This window comes from Cyanistes caeruleus, chromosome 19 (assembly GCF_971803275.1).
Source record: "Cyanistes caeruleus chromosome 19, bCyaCae1.hap1.1, whole genome shotgun sequence".
NCBI classification, from domain to species: Eukaryota; Metazoa; Chordata; class Aves; order Passeriformes; family Paridae; genus Cyanistes; species Cyanistes caeruleus.
The window spans coordinates 4,887,714-4,906,183 of record NC_141719.1 but is presented as its reverse complement, the minus strand read 5'-3'; the positions used below and the strand labels follow the sequence as shown (position 1 = coordinate 4,906,183).

Sequence of the window (18,470 nt, the reverse complement as noted above, 5' to 3'; positions counted from 1 at the left end):
TTCTGCACCGCTCCCGGTGGGTTCTGCACCGCTCCCGGTGGGTTCCGCACCGCCCCCGGTGGGTTCTGCACCGCTCCCGGTGGGTTCTGCACCGCTCCCGGTGGGTTCCGCACCGCCCCCGGTGGGTTCCGCACCGCCCCCGGTGGGTTCCGCACCGCCCCCGGTGGGTTCCGCACCGCCCCCGATGTCCCCGCACCGCTCCCGGTGGGTTATGTACCGCTCCCGGTGGGTTCCGTACCGCTCCCGGTGGGTTATGTACCGCTCCCGGTGGGTTCTGCACCGCTCCCGGTGGGTTCCGTACCGCTCCCGGTGGGTTCCGCACCGCTCCCGGTGGGTTCCGCACCGCCCCCGGTGGGTTCTGCACCGCTCCCGGTGGGTTCCGCACCGCCCCCGGTGGGTTCTGTACCGCCCCCGGGTTCCTCAGCGCCCCTTCTCACCGTCCTCGGAATCGCTGTCGGTGCGTGGCCATCCCCCCGGCCAGCCCGTGTGTACCTGCGGCACCGAAGCCTTATAACACACATATCCATATCCCAAAACCTGTCCTTCCACACTCAGATAAATACGTGTATGTTTCGCACGTGTGTCTCAGAAACGCGGGTCTGCCGATACAATGTATGGCATTTATAGATCTGTACAGATCGGTAGGTGTACGTGTCGCTGTGTTACACCAATGTACATCCGTGCTGTGCTTTCAGCTCAGGTACACGTACACCTGTGTGTGTCTGTGAGCTTTCCACCGCCCGCGGGGCCGGGCTGCTCCGCTCCGCTCTTGGGGCGGGGCCCTTTCCCCTTTCCCCTTTCCCCTTTCCCCTTTCCCCTTTCCCCTTTCCCCTTTCCCCTTTCCCCTTTCCCCGTTCCCGGTTCCCCTTTCCCCGTTCCCGGTTCCCGGTTCCCCGTTCCCGGTTCCCGGTTCCCGGTTCCCCGTTCCCCTATCCCCGTTCCCGGTTCCCCGTTCCCGGTTCCCCTTTCCCCTTTCCCCTTTCCCCGTTCCCCGTTCCCCGTTCCCCTTTCCCCTTTCCCCGTTCCCGGTTCCCGGTTCCCGGTTCCCGGTTCCCCGTTCCCCGTTCCCCGTTCCCCGTTCCCCTTTCCCCTTTCCCCGTTCCCCGTTCCCCGTTCCCGGTTCCCCGTTCCCCGTTCCCGGTTCCCGGTTCCCCGTTCCCGTTCCCCGTTCCCCGTTCCCGGTTCCCGGTTCCCCGTTCCCGTCCCACCTGGCCCTGGGGGGGCCCTGGCGCCCATGGCCAGGAAAGAGCTCAGCGCCCTTAAAGGTGAGCGTGGGCCGAGCTTCCTGCAGCAGCAGCACCGCTGTGACCGGAGCTGCGGCCCCGCCGCCCGACCTTGGCCTCGGGGAAGTTCAGCCGAGCTCCTGCCCAGGGCGGCGGCGGCAGCCGGGGACGGTGGGACCCTCTCGGGGCCGTGCAGAGCTGTCCCCGGGGTGGCCTGTCCCCGTTCCCCGGCTGGGCGCTCACGGGTGCCGCCGCTCTCTCTCCCCGCAGGAGGGGTGCTGCGGCTGCGGGAGTTCGGGGGGCCGTGCACGGACACCTCTCCGCACCTCGTGTGGCTCTGCCAGCTGCTGAGAGCATCCTGCGCAAGGGGCTCCGACGTGAGTGACCCTTGGTGGCCGGGCGGGCGGTGGCAGCGTCCCCGGGCCCGCGGCGAGGGGTGTCCAGCTCCCTTTCTCCCGCAGAACCGGCTTGGGGCTTCCAGAGACGGATTACTGGCGCTGGCTGGAGCGACTTCCCACGGGAACCAGCGGCCTGAAAGCGACCCCGAGCTAGACTGGGGTGAAAATCTGAGCTGTGCTGGCGTCTGTCGCGACATGCTCATCCCAGAGACCCCAGGCGCAGGGAGGCCGCTCCCGTGTGCTGCCCAAGCTGCTTCTCCTCTCCCCAGACAGGCCGAGCTCTCTGTCCAGCAGCACCCGGAGAGCCGGGGGCTGTGAGCGGACGGTGCAGGGCCGGGGGCGGCTCTTTCTGCTCCTGTCCCTGCAAGGGAAGGCGCTGGTGGTGGCCCTGAGGCAGCTGGCACAGACCCCCCGAATCCTGGAGGTGCGGCATGTGGGGGGCAGCTGCTACCCACGGCTGATGGATGGGCTGCGAAGCAGAGGAGTAATCTGTGTTATTTCACTGGGTATCAGTTTTATGATCCAGGGAGCTCCATCCTCGGCAGTGAAGATCTCCGGGGTAAGATGGTGGCTCACCCGAGGCAGGATGCAGCACTGCACTGCTGCAGGGGAGGGGGAAGAGGCCACTGTGCTTTTTCTAATCCAAACTTAGAGCTGGAATCTAAATATGTTGCTGCAGTGATTGGGGAGGGAAAAAAAAAAAAAAAAGGTGTAAATATTTAAACAGGATTTGAATCCATCTAAGATTGGCTTTAGTGGCATGGGATAGGGAAATTGCTTCTGAAGTATCTTCCATGTTATTCCTTCGTACAAAGGATTCTGCCTTAAGCAGACCCAGTCTGGCTTTAAGGGGAGGGAATGTCAGATGGGCCTGGGCTGAGGGGTGGCACAGGGGCTTAAATAGCTGCATTGCCTTGACAGGCTGCAGCACTCCATCCATCCACAGCTGTGCTCCTTGCTGGGCTAGGCCGGGGTGGAAACCTTTAATCTTTTGATTATGATAAATAACCCCATATTAAACCTGTACATCAATGGTTTATAAATCACCCGCACTGCTGGTGCATGAGCAGATTTCAGACCCAGCAGTGTGATTGCAAGGCTTGTGTAGGAGAGCCTGGGCAGCTTTGCTGTACTTCTAAGGGGAGAAATAGTCAGTAGCATTTGCTACAAGCCTTGGTCTGAATTTGGGGAAAAAAGGTACCAAGCTGCCCCTGTGCTGGCAGCAGGAGCCTGGGATGAGCCTCCAGCAGCAGCCTGGGTGTGTGGTGCTGGGATGTTCTCAAAGCCTTGCTCCCAGGACTCATGAGTTACACTGCAAATGGCTTCATTCTGTCCTCTGCCATGTCCCTGTGAGGCTGTGGCTGCCAGGTGGTGACACTGCCTCTCCATCCCCATCCCTCCGCAGAGCCTTTCCTCTCGCTGCTGCTGGTGCTGACAGAGATGGATTTCTCCCTGGACCTGCAGGTGCAGTGGTGAATCAGTGGGGTGGTGACCAGCACAGGGCTGCCAGTGTGGGGCCCTGGCCCCTTCCTTGCAGGCACCAATGGTGCTGGCACTCCTTTGTTTGCAGAATTGCAGCTTCTTGGATGAGAGCTGGCTGCTGCTGGTAAGAGCCCATCGCTCCCGGGAGCGTCCTTCCGCCACCTGGCCCTCCCTGAGAAGTCAAATGAGGGAGATCAGGAGGGGTTTGGTGGGGAGGGATTGCCGTGCACCCCAGGGTGAATTGGCCCAGGTTCACCAGGATAAGCAGAGCTGTCTCTGCTATAGAGGTTGGATCCTGCTGGGTACCTGGGCCCGCACCAGAACAGATCCCAGCATTCCCAGGAGTAAAAACAAGCAAGAGAAGTACCCAGGCCTAAATCGCTGTTATAAGTGATCATTCCCTGTGCTCCATCCCCTGATTTCTTGCCAAAAAAAATCCCCATTTCCCTGGGCTGACACAGATTACGCATCAGTTGTTTTTGCTCTTGGTTTGCTCAGTGAAACATCAGTGCATTATTGAGAGCAGCAGGGACTCCTCCATGTCTTTTAACGATGAAGAACATCCCTCCACCACCTTTTAAACCCAAAAGAAGCCCCAAAAAGCTCAAGGCAGCTTTGGGACTGGTCAAGGCATGCACTGAGCCATGGTGTTGCTGCAGAGCCTGGGATCCCGCTGGCTTTGGGGCATTTCTGACAGCCAGTGCCCCCGGCCGAGCTGGCCGTGTCTCGAGGCCCCGGCTAATGCGATGTGACAGTAAGTGCTGCTGCAAACAGCAGTGGCTTTGGGGAGGGGCAGCTGCATCCCCCTGCTGCGTGGGGACATGTGGGGTGAGGCAGGAGGGCTCTTCAATGAGTTAAGGGTTTGCTGTTGCTTTGCCATCCCGTCCCTAGAGCAGCTTTGTCCCTTCAGGGTCTGGGCACGGCCGAATCCTGAGAGGACAGAGACAAGCTGGTCCCAGCTCAGCCTGTGGCACAGGGACTTGCCTCTCCCTGGGCTCCCAAAGCCCTGGGTTGGCATGTGTCCACACTGTCCCTGATCTCTGCTCAAGGCTGTGGGGCCAAGGCTGCCCCCATGGCCTGCAGGTGAGGAGGGGGCTGTGAGCATCTTCTCCTGCCAAGAGCAGCAGGAGTGGTGTGTGGGTCCTTCCTCTGATGCCCCTGAGCCCTTTCCTCCCCAGGCTGCTCTACAACCTGCGCTACCTGGGCTGGACCAGCATTGGGATGGTGAGGCTGTGGGGCAAAGAACTGCCATGGGGTGAATCATCTCTTCTGCAGTTCTTTTCATGTGTCCAAGGGTTATTCCCTCCTTCCCATTCCATTTCAGTGTGGTGGCAAAGAGGTGCTGGAGGGAGCCATCCCTGCCGTGCTGGATGGCAGCGCGGGTGAGTGACAGGGCTGGGGACATCCTGGGAAGAGAATACAGGGAACCAGGGGCTCTGCCATGGATATTTTTTCCTGCCAGCTCCAAGCTCACTTGGCTTGGCTGAATATTTGCCATGCCATCACCCCTGGGAGGGTTTTTCAGGTCAGAAGCATCTCAGCAGCCAGGATGCGAAGGGGCATTAAGGAAAAAAATGCAACAGCATGCAGGAAAGAACTTGGAAAACTCTGGGAAGGTTAAGCCTGATTCCAAGGGTGCTTTAAGGCTCAGGTTGTTTGAGCCTGTGGGGGTTGTTTGTGAAAAGATTGAAGTGAGGAAGCACTGGGTGGTGGGGGGAAAAGGAGCACAGGAAATTTTAAAAAGCTGAGGTTGACTGTGCTTCATCACTTCTTCATTTGGATACTCTCTGGTGAATGTCTGATTAAAAACAGACCTCAGGGCTGTCCTGATAGGGGCTTCTTCCCCCTCATCCCCCCTGCAGGAGGTTTTATTTGATGTGAAGGAGGCAGAAGTCCTTGTAAAGGAGAAGGCTTCTTCCATGGTGAGTGAGTGACATCCAAGGCCTGGGAATCTGGAGGCATGGGGAGTCCAGCTGGAGGGTCCTGGGGACATTATCACCCAGGAATGGGGTGACAGGGACTGACCACAGCCCAAACACCGGCCCCTTCCTGTCCCCTGCGCAGCTCCTGTGCCGCCATCCCTACCCGCCCATCTCCTGCGTGGGACACGGCGCGTGGAGCCCCGGGATCTTTGCCTTCTGTGTGGTGTGAGCGCTGCCTGTGGGCCCTGGGAGGGGGCAGAGAGGGATGTGGGTCTGGGAAAATAAACAAGCGAGGTCCGGAGCAGCCGCAGGGTCCCTGGCACGGTTGGAAGCAGGGCTGGGCTCCGAGCTCTGCTGGATAATGGACGTGTTTCCATTTTTAGCTCTTCCCCCGAGAGCCCTGATGGGAGCACGTTCAACTGCCTGGTGTTTGCATCCAGTTCTGAGCAAGAATGCGAGGAAATCACTGGGAGAATCAGTAAGGGAAGGGTTTATGGCTTCAGCTACCACCAGTGACACCGTGGAATAGCAGGAGTTCTGTTCTGGATCACCACATGCAGAATCTGACTTAATTCATTTTGTTGAGGTTACTAAGATGAAGAGATACTTTGATATTTTTCTGGTGTGTGGGGGGGTTTCTAAGGACCACCAGACAATGATTTTATTCTAAGAAACTATTCTAGGCATAGCCAGATGCTTCATTGTTTCCAGTAAGGACTTGCAGGAGATACTGTTTTCAAGGGATGTTATTTTAAACATACTTTTCTTGCAGGAGCTGAGACTGCTACTGCAGCTCAGCACCAAACCAAGCATTCACAAACAAATCCCATTACTTGGAATTTTTCATTTTCAATTGGCCTAAATGCAAGCTGTGTGGTTCTTTCTGAATTACATGGGCTACCGAAGATCCTCAGATTTCCCATGGGGACATTCCTGGCAGGCACTGTCCCTGGAAAGACCTGCCCAGGTGATTGACCTGAGATCGCTGAGCATCACCTTAAGTTGTAGCTTAACTTTGTGTCTAAATTGTGAACTTCATTACTCTGTATCAAAGGAATCTTTCCCCATACAGCTTTAGCAAGAACAGGAAAATATTTGCTCAAAACCCATCATTTCAGAGCAGGATTTCAGCAGGATACTGCTGTGAGCCAGGGGCTGGGTTTGCTCCTTGGAGCAGCGTAGGACAGGGAGGTGAGGAGGAGGCTGTGGAAGGTGGGTGAGGAGTGCCTGTTCCTCCAGCTGCAGGATTTAAGCACATGGAGTGGTTTGTCTGAGGGAGAACACGACGAGGCTCCACTGTCCCAGCAGCAGCTGTGGGCTGCAGGCCCTGACTCCCAGAATGAGCCAGGATGGTTTTCATGCTCTTCCTCACCATCGTGGTGGGAGATCACAAACAGCCAGCACCAATTTACCCAGGTTAGGTCGGAACTGCTGCTACTCTTCCCCCAGAACACCGTCCTTCCACTGGAATAAATCAGGCTGAGCTGGCTCAACCGCTTTCCTGTGACGACTCCAGCCTTACCCGTGCAGCCTGTTCTGGCTCCCTCCAAGCTCAGTGTCAATTACCCGTGCTTCAGGTGCAGTCTGAGCACTTTCCTCCACCACAGCCCAGCAGGGTTTGGCAGCCAAGGAACCCAGACCTGCCTTAGCCAAGCCTGAAGCAAAGGTTTGAGTATAATCCTGCTCCATCCAAAAAAGTCTGGATGGGAAATGAGAATCACATGGAGCAGGCGCCCGTCTGGCTCAGCAGCCCCTCTGCTCCCGGAGTGTACAATCAGCTGTTGCCCTTGCACACCATCCCCTGAGCAGATCCGGGACTAGCACAGCCTGATCCCATGGGAATGCTCCCCCCCACCCTGCCATCCCCACTGCTTGGGAACAGCCAGGTGCTTCTGCCTCAGCCAGACCAGTCACAATTCCAAAATAAACTTTCCCTACAGCCACTGGAAAGGACCAAAGAACTTGGAGCAGAGATTAGAGAAAAGCCCCCCAAAAGGCCACTGCAGCTTTGCCCACTCCTCCTGGACCCTGCAGAGCTGTAGAGCTCCACTCCCACTGGCAACAGGAAGTCAAGCTGCACAAAATCTCCAAAATACTCCAAAAGTTCTCCATTCTGTCACCAGCCAAGGTTCACTTGCCAGAGCAGCAGCCCCGGCTTACAGGAATCTGTAGGAGGAGGCAGAAGCTTCTTCAAGCTTGTTCAAACCAAATGACAAAGACTCCTCACATGTGAATGTAAAACATTTAATTTAAAAATGTTGACACTACAATATATAAAATAGCTATTATAAATGCACATAGTGTATTCTATAGCTGCCAGGTTTACGTTTTTAGGAAACTGTAAGTTACACTGTGGTTAAGACTTGTAGTTTCACCCTCTGAAGGAAGTCCACATTTGATCACAGTGATGCATGGTCAGACTAACAGCCCCAATTGTTAAACACTTGGATCAAGTCATAACCAGTTTTATTGCAAAAGGACCCTGTACACATTTATATCAATTCTAGTACCTTACAAGTTTATCTACCCAACAAGTCATTAACATACAGAAACATGCATGAGAAGCAAGAAAGAACACCCATCCCTTCTGCATATTAGCAACTTGTCACTCCCGAGCCCGAGGCTCAACATCACTGAGGTTTATGTGAACAGTCACTTTTAGCATTCATCCTGAGTGAAAGATGGAATGACTTAAGTACAAATGCAACATATTATAAACAATTTCTTACAAAAAAAGTCACAAATTAAAACCAAAGTATTTTACAGATTTAACTACAAAACACCATAAAAACAGCCTTCACTTAAGCTCTCTCTCCCCGTATCCTGCGAGCCAATTGGATATCTTTGGGCATGATGGTGACTCTCTTGGCATGGATGGCACACAGGTTTGTGTCTTCAAACAGACCCACCAGATAAGCCTCGCTGGCCTCCTGTTTCAAGAGCAGCAGAAGAAATGTCGTTACAAACCCTCAAGCGCAGCTCCCCCAGCGCCGCGGCCCACCCGGCCCTCTGCAGTACCTGCAGCGCACCGATGGCTGCACTCTGGAACCTCAAGTCTGTTTTGAAATCTTGAGCGATTTCCCTGACAAGCCGCTGGAAGGGCAGCTTGCGGATCAGCAGCTCCGTGGATTTCTGGTAACGACGGATCTCACGGAGAGCGACGGTTCCCGGCCTGGATGGAAGAGGGAGGAGGGGGCGGTGAGGCGGAGCAGGGGCTGCGGCAGCCGGGGCCGAGCCGAGGGCCTTACCTGTAGCGGTGAGGCTTCTTGACGCCGCCGGTAGAGGGGGCGCTTTTCCGGGCCGCCTTCGTGGCCAGCTGCTTGCGCGGCGCCTTCCCCCCAGTGGACTTGCGGGCGGTCTGCTTTGTACGGGCCATTTTTCCTCACTTACCTACAGAAACAGGCACGCGTGACACGGGGGCCCGGATCTCCCCGTCACCCCGAGGCCCGACCACACAGAAGCCAATACCCTCAAGTTCCAAATGCCCCCCTCCCCCGCCGTGGGCAGGCGGCCAGCGGCCTCCCCCGGGACGGGGAGGAGGAGTTACGGTTACCCCACCGCCCCCGCCTTGCGGCCCAGCCGCTCCCCTCCCCGGGGAAAGCGGACTGAGTCACGCCGCCTCCTCCTTCCTCCTGGGCCGCTCCGGGGTGGGGGGGGAAGTGCAATGGGGGGATGGGAACCTGCCGTGACTCAGGGCACGTAGGCAAGGCCCGGCCTGTCCGCCGCGCTCCGGAAGGACCCAAGGCCGCGAACAGCCCGCTCAGCACCACCACCCGCTTCGGCACGCGTCCGCTGTCCGGTACTTACCGGTAGGAAGAGAAGGAAGCGCCGGTGCCGGTAGCGCTGCGCGCCGAACCTTCTACGCTGTGCTGCTGCCTCGAGCCGCTCCTCAGCCGCCGCGCCGCTCACTGCGCCCTCCCCGCCGCGGGGACACGCGTTTTATAGTGGGGGCGCGCGCGCGGCGCCGTGACGTCACAATGCCTGTAAGCAACGCGCCTCCCTATTGGCCGGGACCTCCGCCGGCGCCATCGCGTCACCACACACAAAGGCCGTGCTCCGGTTCCCCGGCGCTGATTGGGCGCGCGGCCGGGCTCTGATTGGTTGTTAAAGTAGGCGCCCGATTGGCTGTTGAGGGAGGAGAAGGATCCAATCGGCGGCGGGCGGGCGCTCTGCGCGCTGATTGGACGAAACGGGGCAGGGTTTGGATCCTACCCTTTGTTGCGAAGCTCCACAATGGGAAGTCAATAGGAGCGGGGCGAGCGGCGGCGGCGCCGCGGGATCCCCCGGGCACCCCCGGCCGCCCCCGCCGCAGAGCTCCGGCCCCGGCCTGCGGAGCGGAGGCGCCCGGCGGGGGCTGCGAGCGGCGAGGGCCGGGCCACGGGGTCCCCCTCGCCTCCGCCCCCTCTCCCCCGGGAGCCGCCGGTGTGCGGCCGCTCGACACCCGCGCTCGGGGGTGTCCGTGGGGGCGAGCAGAGGCCCTCGCAAGGGAAGGGAAGCCTGGCAGCGCCTCCGGCACTTCTTGCCCGGATTTATCATTCCAGCTGCCAAGGAAGGGTTGTCACGGGACTTGGATTCGCAGTGGGCAGCACGGGGATGTGACTGCCCCAAGTGAGAGCCTGACCTTTGGCCCTGCGAAGGGAGAATTCAGGAGCTGGGGCTCAGCTCCTCGTACCCTGCCATTCCCCAAATCACACTGACTCTGTGGGGCACCTTCATCCCCAAAGGGAATCACAAACTTTCACTGCAACTAGAAATCCAGAATCCGTGCTCCCTGTTGTTACCGTCTTGGCATTTGTCTTCCTAAGATAAATAACAATTCAATAAAAAACTTGTCTTTTGGGGAAAACTGCTGCCTTAATTTATACCTTGATTTATATTGCTATTTTACTGTATTTGCACTGACTGTGGAGGCAGGTCCCTGCCCCCACGGGAAGGCTCCCAGGATCAAGAAGAACAGGTCCCAAATGCCCTGGAGTTGTGGCACGTAGGATATGCAGGGAACACAAACAGACGCTCCCAAAGGCGTCCGTGAGCTTCCCAAAGTGGAGCGCAGCTGGAATCACCCACTCTCTGCATGAGGCTCTGCATCCTCGGCCTCTGGGGTCAGCACTGGCCTGGTGGGAAGAGCCAGGATGGAGCTTGGCACGTCGGGAATGTGTTGGGAGCACATCCTGCTCCTATGTCCACCTGGCCACTCAAGCAAATGTGGCACCGTGGTGTGACAGGGCCATCACGTGTGCTGAGGCTGTTGCTGCCTGAGGGATGTCTTCTCCCCTGCCTCTGGTCCTCATTTTCAGGTTCATTTTTTCTCTTCTAAAGGAAAATGTTAATTATTTATCAGAGGCAAAAAGCTGTGTATTCAAGCTTGGGAGCTGTAGGTGAATACTCACTGTGTTGTTTTGGAAGGTGGAAAGGGAAGAATTCTCCTTTCATCTGAGTTGTTCACTCATAGGGAAAATAAAATTAGGAACTGGTTCTGGTGGTAACAGAATTTAATACATTTAATTTTCACTTTTGAGAGCGCACTGCACTGTCACTAATGCCAGGAGGCCAGGTGAAACTTTGTTACCAGGAGTTCAGAGTCTCCTTAATTATTTCCTTCTCCAGTTTTCATAGTAATGGCTACTCGGACTTATCATTTTGGAGATACTTTCGTTTTTTTCCTCTCCAAAACCCTGGAGAAAAGCCTGGTGTCACCGGGGGTGGAGCAGGGTGAGGGACAGGTGTACACGCAGAAGCTGAGGAGGGCAAACCAACCCAGGTTAGCAAAGGTGGGAATAAATGCTGGAGTGTCCTCAGTGTTTCCCCATCACTTGGCAGGGTGTGTGCCCTGGAAGATGAAACAGCGTCAGCACCAGGTTGTAAACATCAGCTAGGAGGGATTGGAGCCTGTGGCATCCAAGTCCCTTTGGACAAAGTGCAGGTTGGTGGTGCTTTCAGTGTGATTCCTCAATAATTGAGTGGATTTTCCAGCAGGTTCATGACTGACAGTGGTTCTGGGCTGGGTGTACCCAACCCAGTGTGTGGAGATACTCACTGAAACACCTGCACTGACTGAGGAAAAGCCCTACCTGACCAGGAGCTGCATAATTCCAGTGCTCCAGCTTCCCATGGAGGCTGGTTAGATGAATAAGAAGGTATTGATATCCTGTGACTTATTCCTCCAAATGCCTGAAAATAAACTACTAAATCACCTCAGGACAAGCCTGCATGCAGTAGATATTAAATCAGTATAAACAGGAATTTAAAAAGTGATTTGCCTCCCCAAACCAGCTCCAGAGACCAAGCCTACAGTTTATTATTAACGTTGCTCACCCCGTGTGGGCTGGCAGAGGTAAAAAAGGTGTTTGCCCGATAAATGCCGTGTGCCCTTTCCCACACCAGTGGAGATCCCAGCGCCAGGAGCACTCCTGTGTGGAGCCCAAGAGATCAAAGTCCTATTAAAAGAAACTCGTATCATTTCCTCCCCTGGGAGAGAAGTTAATTGGCAGAGGAAGCGCTCCACATGGGAATTCGGCCGATTCCTTGGACACGGCTGCTTCCAGGGGGGGTTTCTCCCCGGGGAGGACGGGGAGCCCGTGCCCCGATGTCCCAGCAGCCAGGTGCCATTGGTGTCACCTGCTCCGAGGTAGGTTTTCCAGGCTCGCTGGGCCTTCCTCCTCCCCCTCCTCCTCCTCCTCCTCGGGCCGCAGTGCTATTCCCGGGCACTTCCTGCAGGGCCTTGTCCCGTGGGTGGGGAGGGCCGTGGAGCGATCAGCGATGCCAGCACTAAAATAACCCTCTGGCCGCGCTCCCGCGTCCACGCTCAGCCCCTGAGGCAGAGGAAGAGGGGGGAGGAAGGAAGTGAGGTCGCCTGACACAAATAACTCCCGGCCCCTCACCAGCCCCCCGGACTGGCCTCCCCCGCTCCCGTCCGAACCCGCCTGGAGGGGCTGGGCCTAGCGGGCCGTGCCGCCCCCGGGGCCGGTGTCCTGCCAGGGCTCGGTGCTCCCCCAGGGGCCCGGTGCCATCCTGTGGTTCGCTCCTCACCCTCAGGGGTTCGATTCTCCCCGGGGGTCGGTGCCGTCCCTGGGATTGGGGCTTTCCCGGCCCCAATCTCGCCCCACCACCGGGGGGCGCCCCGGCGCTCCACCCCCACCTCCCCGCGCACTACAGCTCCCGTCGCGCCCCACGCGGCAGGAAGCGCAGAGGCCGCAACGCCGCGGGGCGCCTCTGGGACTTGTAGTCCCGCCGGCCGGAAGCCACCGCCCACCGCGTCCCGGGCTGGCGGGCGGCGCGCGCGCGGCCAAACTACAAGTCCCACCCCGCCCCGCGCGCCACCGGGGCGGCAATGGCGGCGGCGGCGCCTGCGCGCGGCGCCCTCCGTGCGGACCGCGCAGAGTGAATAATAAAGGTCTCCTCGGCGGCGGCGGCGGCGGAAGGCGGGAGGCATGTCCAAGGGCCCGGTGGCGGGCGGCCCCGCCGCGGCCGGGCCGGCGAGCGCCGCCAGCGCGCTGCAGGCGCAGCCCGAGAAGCCGCAGCACTACACGTACGTAAAGCCGGGAGCTTCCCCGCCGCCGCCCGCCCGCCCGCGCGCCAACACGCGCCTGACGTCAGCGTGCGGCGCGCGCGGGGGCGCGCGGGGGGACGCGCGGGCACCGGCTGGAACCGGCCTCGGCCGGCGCGGGCCGGGGGCGGCGGGGGGAGAGGGAGGGGCGGGGGATGAGTGACCCCCCCCCCAAACCCCCGTGATGCACCGGGGCCGCCGCGCCTCCCCCGGGGGTGAGGGGACCCCCGGCCCCTCGGGTGACACCCCCGGCCCCTCACTCCCCGGTCCCTCCCTCTCGGGTGACACCGCCTCCTGAGGTGGGGGTCCATCCCCCGGGATGTGAGGGCACCCCCGGGCAACACCCCAGATCCGTTCCGCGGCGGGTGAGGGGACCCACGAGTGACATCCCTGGTCCCTCCCCCGTGGTGTTGGTGGAGCTCCGGGCCCTCTGGTGACACCCCCGCCCGAGGCTGGGCGTCTGTCCCACGGGATGTCAGGGGACCCCTGGATCCCCAGCTCTGCCCCTTGCCCACGGTCGGGGTCTGTTCCCCCGGGTGTCATCTCGTGTGGGGGTGGTGCTCTGGGGGGTTGAGGTTTTGGTGAGCTGCCACCCAGGGCTGTCACCCCTGTCCTCCATCCCCTGAGGGTTCTGGGGGTTCCTTGGCCCCTGTGGAGGAAGATGTGAGGTGACAGGAGGTCCCCAGGTCACAGCCTCGGTGGTTGGTGATGGAGGGTTCGAGTGGGTCCCTCTCAGGGCAGGTGTCTTTGGGAATGACACAGACGTGTGGAATATCCCCCTTGGAACACTGGACGAGCGTTTGCCCCATTCTTGCTTTCCTGACACTGCACGGGTGTGATCTGGCTGTGCGGGGCACACTGTTGGTGTGTGTCACCTCCATCACTGGAGATACTCCCTTAGGGAACACTTGTTGCTGGAATGTGTCTTTCCTAACCAAAAAATACCACTTCCCTGCCTTGTCCCAAGGAAACAACCTGTCAGAGCTGTGTGAAGTTGGCCTGTGACCACTTGTTGGAGGTTGTGGTGATGATGTTCCCATCCTCTTGTGTGACAGGGATAACGGATCAGGAGCGAGCATTATTTTTGTGAGGTGGGCTGCTGATGGATGGGTACGGCTGGAAATAGGTCATGTGCTCCCTGTCCTTAAAAGAGAAAAGTTTGGAACTGTTCCTTGTGGACAAAATACATGTGCTGAGCCGTTTGCTCTTATCATTTTAGGGTGTTGTTCTATTAGTACCCTACAAATACTCATATCTCTGGCTTGTGTCAATGCCCCCACCCAAAGTGAGACGTGTGCTCTGTGTGCTTTTAATTTCCATTTTCATAAGGTTCGTGGTGGACTTCCTTGTGTCCACACTGTGATACCTGGAATAAAAAGACCTTTAAGGAATTCACAGGCATGGATCCATACAATCTGTGTACCTGTTGCTGGGATCACAGGCTACCTGCCACCCCTTTCATTCAGGCTGTTTGGAATACTATGGCAGAGTGAGGGCTTCCAGGTTTTATTGTTATTGTGAAGATCCTGTCATAATCCTTACAGAACTGGCCACAGTCGTAGGTTGTATAGTTTCTGGTGTGGTGTACAAGTTTGACGGTTTTAGGGGGGAAATGGGCATGGAAGAGTTTGCTGGGAATGTTGCTGTAGGGAAAAAGAAGGAACAGGAGCTGCCTGTAGAGATGGAGTGACACCAGTGATGGAGAAAGAATCGGTAAAAAGCGAGAAGGAAAACAAGGAGATGAGGTTGAGAAAGTGAGGACACTGGCTAGAGGAAGGTGAAGGTGATAACTTGGCTAAGCATGACTGGGAAGAAGGATCAAGTATTAGAAAAAATAGAGGAAGAAAGACTTCAAGAAAAAAGAGGAGATTGGGAAAGAGGACGGAAATGGGACAGCGTGGAACAAAGCTGGTGGTGCAATTAGCTTCTTTCCAGAGGGTAAAACTTGTGTTTTGAAGATGGATGCTAAAAATACTTCAGTGGAAACAGTTGCAGAGGAGCTGAATAACCATAAGTGAAAGACGGGTTTGGGGGCTGCTGAGTGCTGACAGTGGGATGTGAGCCATCCTTTGGAAGTCTAGGATGTGTACACTGGGTCACATCAGACTGTAAACCTCCTCCTGATAACATATGGGAACTTATTTGGTGGTCGCTCATGTGAACAAGTTGTATGTTGTCAAAATGTAAATATTTTCTTCCTTTTTTTTTTCCCTTAAATACAGTTTGTTTCCATAAAATGACACGAAGGTTACAAGTTGTAAACTCAAGTAAGCTTAATTATCTGCATACTTTGCTGTTCCCTGGGGACAGGCAATCTGGTGCTGGGCATCTCTCGGAAAGTTTTGGTTGTATTTGTAAGGAAATGTTCCAATTTCTGTATTAAGTGTGAATTTCTAAACTCTTGGTGTTTCTTGCATGAGATTTTTTAGATACTTTGGACCTCTGTTTTTTTTCTGTTAGGAAGCCTTTGTGTTTACTTTAGATGTGCAGCAAAAGAAAATGTGGGAAAAATAGAGCTGGTGATGCTCTCCCACACCTTTGTCACTGTTAGCAGAAGAGGCTGAACTTCCATGATTTGTGTCCTTTGGTAGCAGTCATGGCATGCAGCTGGATATTCCTGGAGACAAGTTGCTGGTAGATGCTGAAGTTTGCTGTTTAATTATGGATGGCATGCTCCTTGTCTGGGGATCTGGTATTCCATTTGTAGAACCCGAGTGAGTAACAAAATACTCCATTGTGTTCTCCCTGGGTTACTGGATTAGATATTCCTGCATGTGGCTGCTTTCTGTGATCCCACAGCTCCCATAGCAGGATGAAACCAGTGTATTCCCAGGAACAAAGGGGTGAGACAGCCTTGTTCCTGGGGTTCCTGGAGGCTGGGATCAGCTTGGGGCAATGTGCTCTGCAGGGGCTGCATGGGAAGTGGATTTGGTTTGGGTAGGCTCTGTCAAACCCCAGCTGAGGATTGGTTTTGCAGCATTTCTTGTCTCCGTCTAGCACGTTATTTCTGCAGGTACTTCTGTCTTTAATGTGCACCTACACATGTGGAAGAAACTGAAAGCAAGTGCTCAGTCACTGGAGCTGTAGGTACGGAATGCTCTGGGACAGTTTTGTTTTGCTATGGTTCCTCTGTTCGGCTGCTGGCAGCATGCTTGGCTTCAGTCAGACTTGATGCCTTAATTGTGAATTGTAAAGATTGTTTCCACTGCTTGGGTGTTTATTGATCTGGCAGAATTTAGATAAGTGAAAGTGGAGCAGCCCTTTGTTCACTGTGCATTCACCTGAAAGTCAGACAGTTTAATAACTCTGCAGGAAAGCAAATGTTCAGGTGGAGATAAATTAACCCGTTTAATAAAAAACAGAGAGCCCCTTCAGTCGGGTGCATTCAGAGTACACACGCTCACAAGTGGCATTTAAAATACTCTGATTTAGGTGAAAAACTCTTTGGGACACAGATCTGTTGTGCATAACCTAAATCATTGCTACTCAAGACATTTCTCTTGAGTGTGCCCATCTTAAATATGAGCAGCAGCCCTGGAAGTGACCTTCGGGATTCCGTGTCCTTACTGGCTGTACCACCTCTTGAGTTCTGGGTGAGATGCTGAGAGCACATCCTGTCCTCTTTTGCAGTGCATCAAGATAAAGTTTGTGATTATACCTTCGCAGCAGAAAAGGCAAAAAACTTGTCTTTCCTTTTGCACATGGAGAGGAATTGTGGGAAATTCCTGAAGGATTAGTACTCTGTAAGTTGTGCTGGAGCTGCATCCACATGGCTGGCTGGGCTGTCGTGTAGTGACTGGCTTGTGCTCAGCCAAGCTTTGTCTGGCAACCATTCTGGTGCCATTTAGGCATGGAAGGACCACAGGACTTGAATGAAGGACATTGTAAATGGGGATGAAAATGGAGCTGGTGAAATACTTTGGCTATAACTTAAATCAGAGACATTCTTGTGTCTGCATCGTGCCTTGTCTGGTGGTTTCTCGGCCTCAAATAGGAACTCGGATTAGGACAGCAATGGAAATATGGGTGAGGAAGAAGTAAAAGTACCAAGACCATAGGTGTGCTTATTTAAGTCTTACTTATCTCAAAATTGTACATCTGAATTCTTACTCAAAACCAACAGCACTCAAAAACGCATCTCCGTAGCAGCAGAGAGTAATCCTTATCTCCTTATCAGTGGATGGTGTCTTACCACTGGCAGAGCAAACAGGACATGTCTGATCTCAAAGGTGCAGACTGAGTGTCTGTGGGAAGAAAACCAAAAACCAGGTTTGTAGCTAGCAATTTTTCAGGGTTGCTGTTTGCTCTTGCAGGGCCATAACATTTGCCTGCTCAGTCTGTTATACATTTAATGTGCTTGAGTTGGGTGGTCTTCACACCCTACTGCATGAGTTGAGGCTTTGGAAATTGTTTTTAGAAACCTTTTGTGTTCTTTTTAAACCATCAGGACTCTTAAAATAACAAACTGCTGCCCTAATTCTGCTTTGGTTTTACTGGTGATAACCCTTAGATCAATAAGCTGATATGGACTTATACAAGTTGTAGAAACTAGCTCCATTGTTTAAACAAAAATAACAGCAACAAAAAGCCACCCCAACAAAACAAAACACAAAACTAATCAAAGAAAAAAAAAATGCCCAAATAACCCAGAAAACAAAAACAACAAAAAGAAACCCAGGTGTTTTTAGGTTTCAAATTTGGTAATACCTTTGGAGAAAGCACAGAAGATGTATAATAGATGATGATATTATTGTATTATATACAATGAAAGGTAATACCCTTAGGAAAGCACAGAGTGAGTCAATACTTCTAAACCTGGGGCTTACCAGTGGTCTACTACATCATTACCTGTAAATGTCATCAGGAAAGTATAAGCTGGTTATTATTACTGGTATTTTTTGAGTCTGTGTGAACTTCACTGAATGCACATCCACTGCCAGCTGTTATTAGGAAGTGTGAATAGTTACAGGAAGTTGGAAATACAAAGTGCTGGAGTGTGAACAGGAAGAGCTGCCTTCACAGTATGCTCTCACCACCAAACACGTGTGCTGAAAATAACATTTTAGATTTTATGGTTCTTCAAAGGCTGAGTGTTGAAAGGCTCCAGCTTGAGAGAGGGGCTGGTGAGGGGAATTTGGGCCAAATCTGTGCCCCAAATGTGTTGGGGCAAAATGGGTTTTTTCCCTTTGTGTTGAAGTAGGGCTGGACCTGTGGTTTGCTTGCTGCATTCCCACTTCTTGAGTACTTCTGGGTATCAGTCTGACATGGAATTCACGTATGGATAACTGTCCTAGAGGTGTCATATCAATATTTTGCAGAGCAAAAAGCTTCGTGTACTGCTGTGACGTTTTCAGAATTAGTTTTGGTCTGGCAAGATTTGATGTTTCAAAAATCCGAAACTGTGAAAGAGGAGAAGGGTTCAATGATGCAGAATTGTTTCAATATGGAAGATGGTTCTTTAATTTTTAATAAAAAGCTTTATTTTGATGGTTATATGTTGCTTACATTAGCACATAGGATAGTTTTTTGTGGCATGATAGACTAATATTAAAGTTAATAATTGTTCTAGAAAATCTAGGACTTGGTGATTCTGTGGGTCCCTCCCAATTCCATCTGTTCTATGATCCTGAGCTCTGAGCTTAGAGTTTCCCATTATACCAGTTTTTCTCATTTGTAAGTTTAAGTATTGTCTAGTATTTTTAACATTGTTAACCTCTTTATTTTTAGGAAAATTCTGTTGGAATTCCAACATTTTATTGTCTTTAGATCTGTTCTTCTAGAAAAAGCTTTTATTACCTTCTAGGAGCAGCTACTTCATCCTTCTTGTTCCAAGGGGTCTGACCAGTGTCCTTGGGAAAATCTTTCTTGTAGTACATTCCAGCATCCCTGCCTGGCTGCT

The 18,470-nt window shown here is 54.2% G+C and overlaps 2 protein-coding genes, 1 long non-coding RNA gene and 1 pseudogene across 22 annotated transcripts in view; 2 read left to right on the top strand and 2 right to left on the bottom strand.

The window, feature by feature from the left end:
• Window positions 1–1,234: 1,234 nt before the first annotated feature.
• On the top strand, window positions 1,235–5,627 carry LOC111937301 (uncharacterized; annotated as a pseudogene). The gene is made up of 11 exons (XR_015278096.1): window positions 1,235–1,600; window positions 1,685–1,752; window positions 1,891–2,045; window positions 2,135–2,180; window positions 3,027–3,085; window positions 3,192–3,493; window positions 4,282–4,327; window positions 4,363–4,485; window positions 4,966–5,025; window positions 5,168–5,250; window positions 5,409–5,627. The product of XR_015278096.1 is annotated as an uncharacterized LOC111937301 (transcript).
• Window positions 5,628–7,253: 1,626 nt separating this feature from the next.
• On the bottom strand, window positions 7,254–9,097 carry H3-3B (H3.3 histone B). Its single transcript, XM_086856753.1, has 4 exons — window positions 8,833–9,097; window positions 8,274–8,415; window positions 8,044–8,197; window positions 7,254–7,955 (listed from the first exon to the last, which is right to left on the bottom strand). The coding sequence occupies exons 2-4, from the start codon at window positions 8,399–8,401 to the stop codon at window positions 7,827–7,829; spliced, it is 411 nt and encodes a 136-aa protein (XP_086712879.1). The 5' UTR covers window positions 8,402–8,415; window positions 8,833–9,097; the 3' UTR covers window positions 7,254–7,826.
• A 2,202-nt stretch (window positions 9,098–11,299) lies between these two features.
• On the bottom strand, window positions 11,300–11,731 carry LOC147649804 (uncharacterized). The gene is made up of 2 exons (XR_015277906.1): window positions 11,644–11,731; window positions 11,300–11,462 (listed from the first exon to the last, which is right to left on the bottom strand). It is a non-coding gene; the product is annotated as an uncharacterized LOC147649804 (long non-coding RNA).
• A 549-nt stretch (window positions 11,732–12,280) lies between these two features.
• The window catches only part of UNK (unk zinc finger), a 41,137-nt gene continuing 34,947 nt past the window's right edge, over window positions 12,281–18,470 (top strand). For 12 of the 19 annotated variants that reach the window (XM_086856750.1, XM_086856749.1, XM_086856748.1 and 9 more), the window contains exon 1: window positions 12,341–12,553. In XM_086856750.1, the coding sequence (XP_086712876.1) occupies window positions 12,456–12,553 (98 nt within the window). In that variant the 5' untranslated portion in view covers window positions 12,341–12,455. Of the gene's footprint in view, window positions 12,554–12,762; window positions 13,088–18,470 lie in introns of those variants that run through there. The other 7 variants (XM_086856740.1, XM_086856734.1, XM_086856737.1 and 4 more) reach the window with 7 other exon arrangements.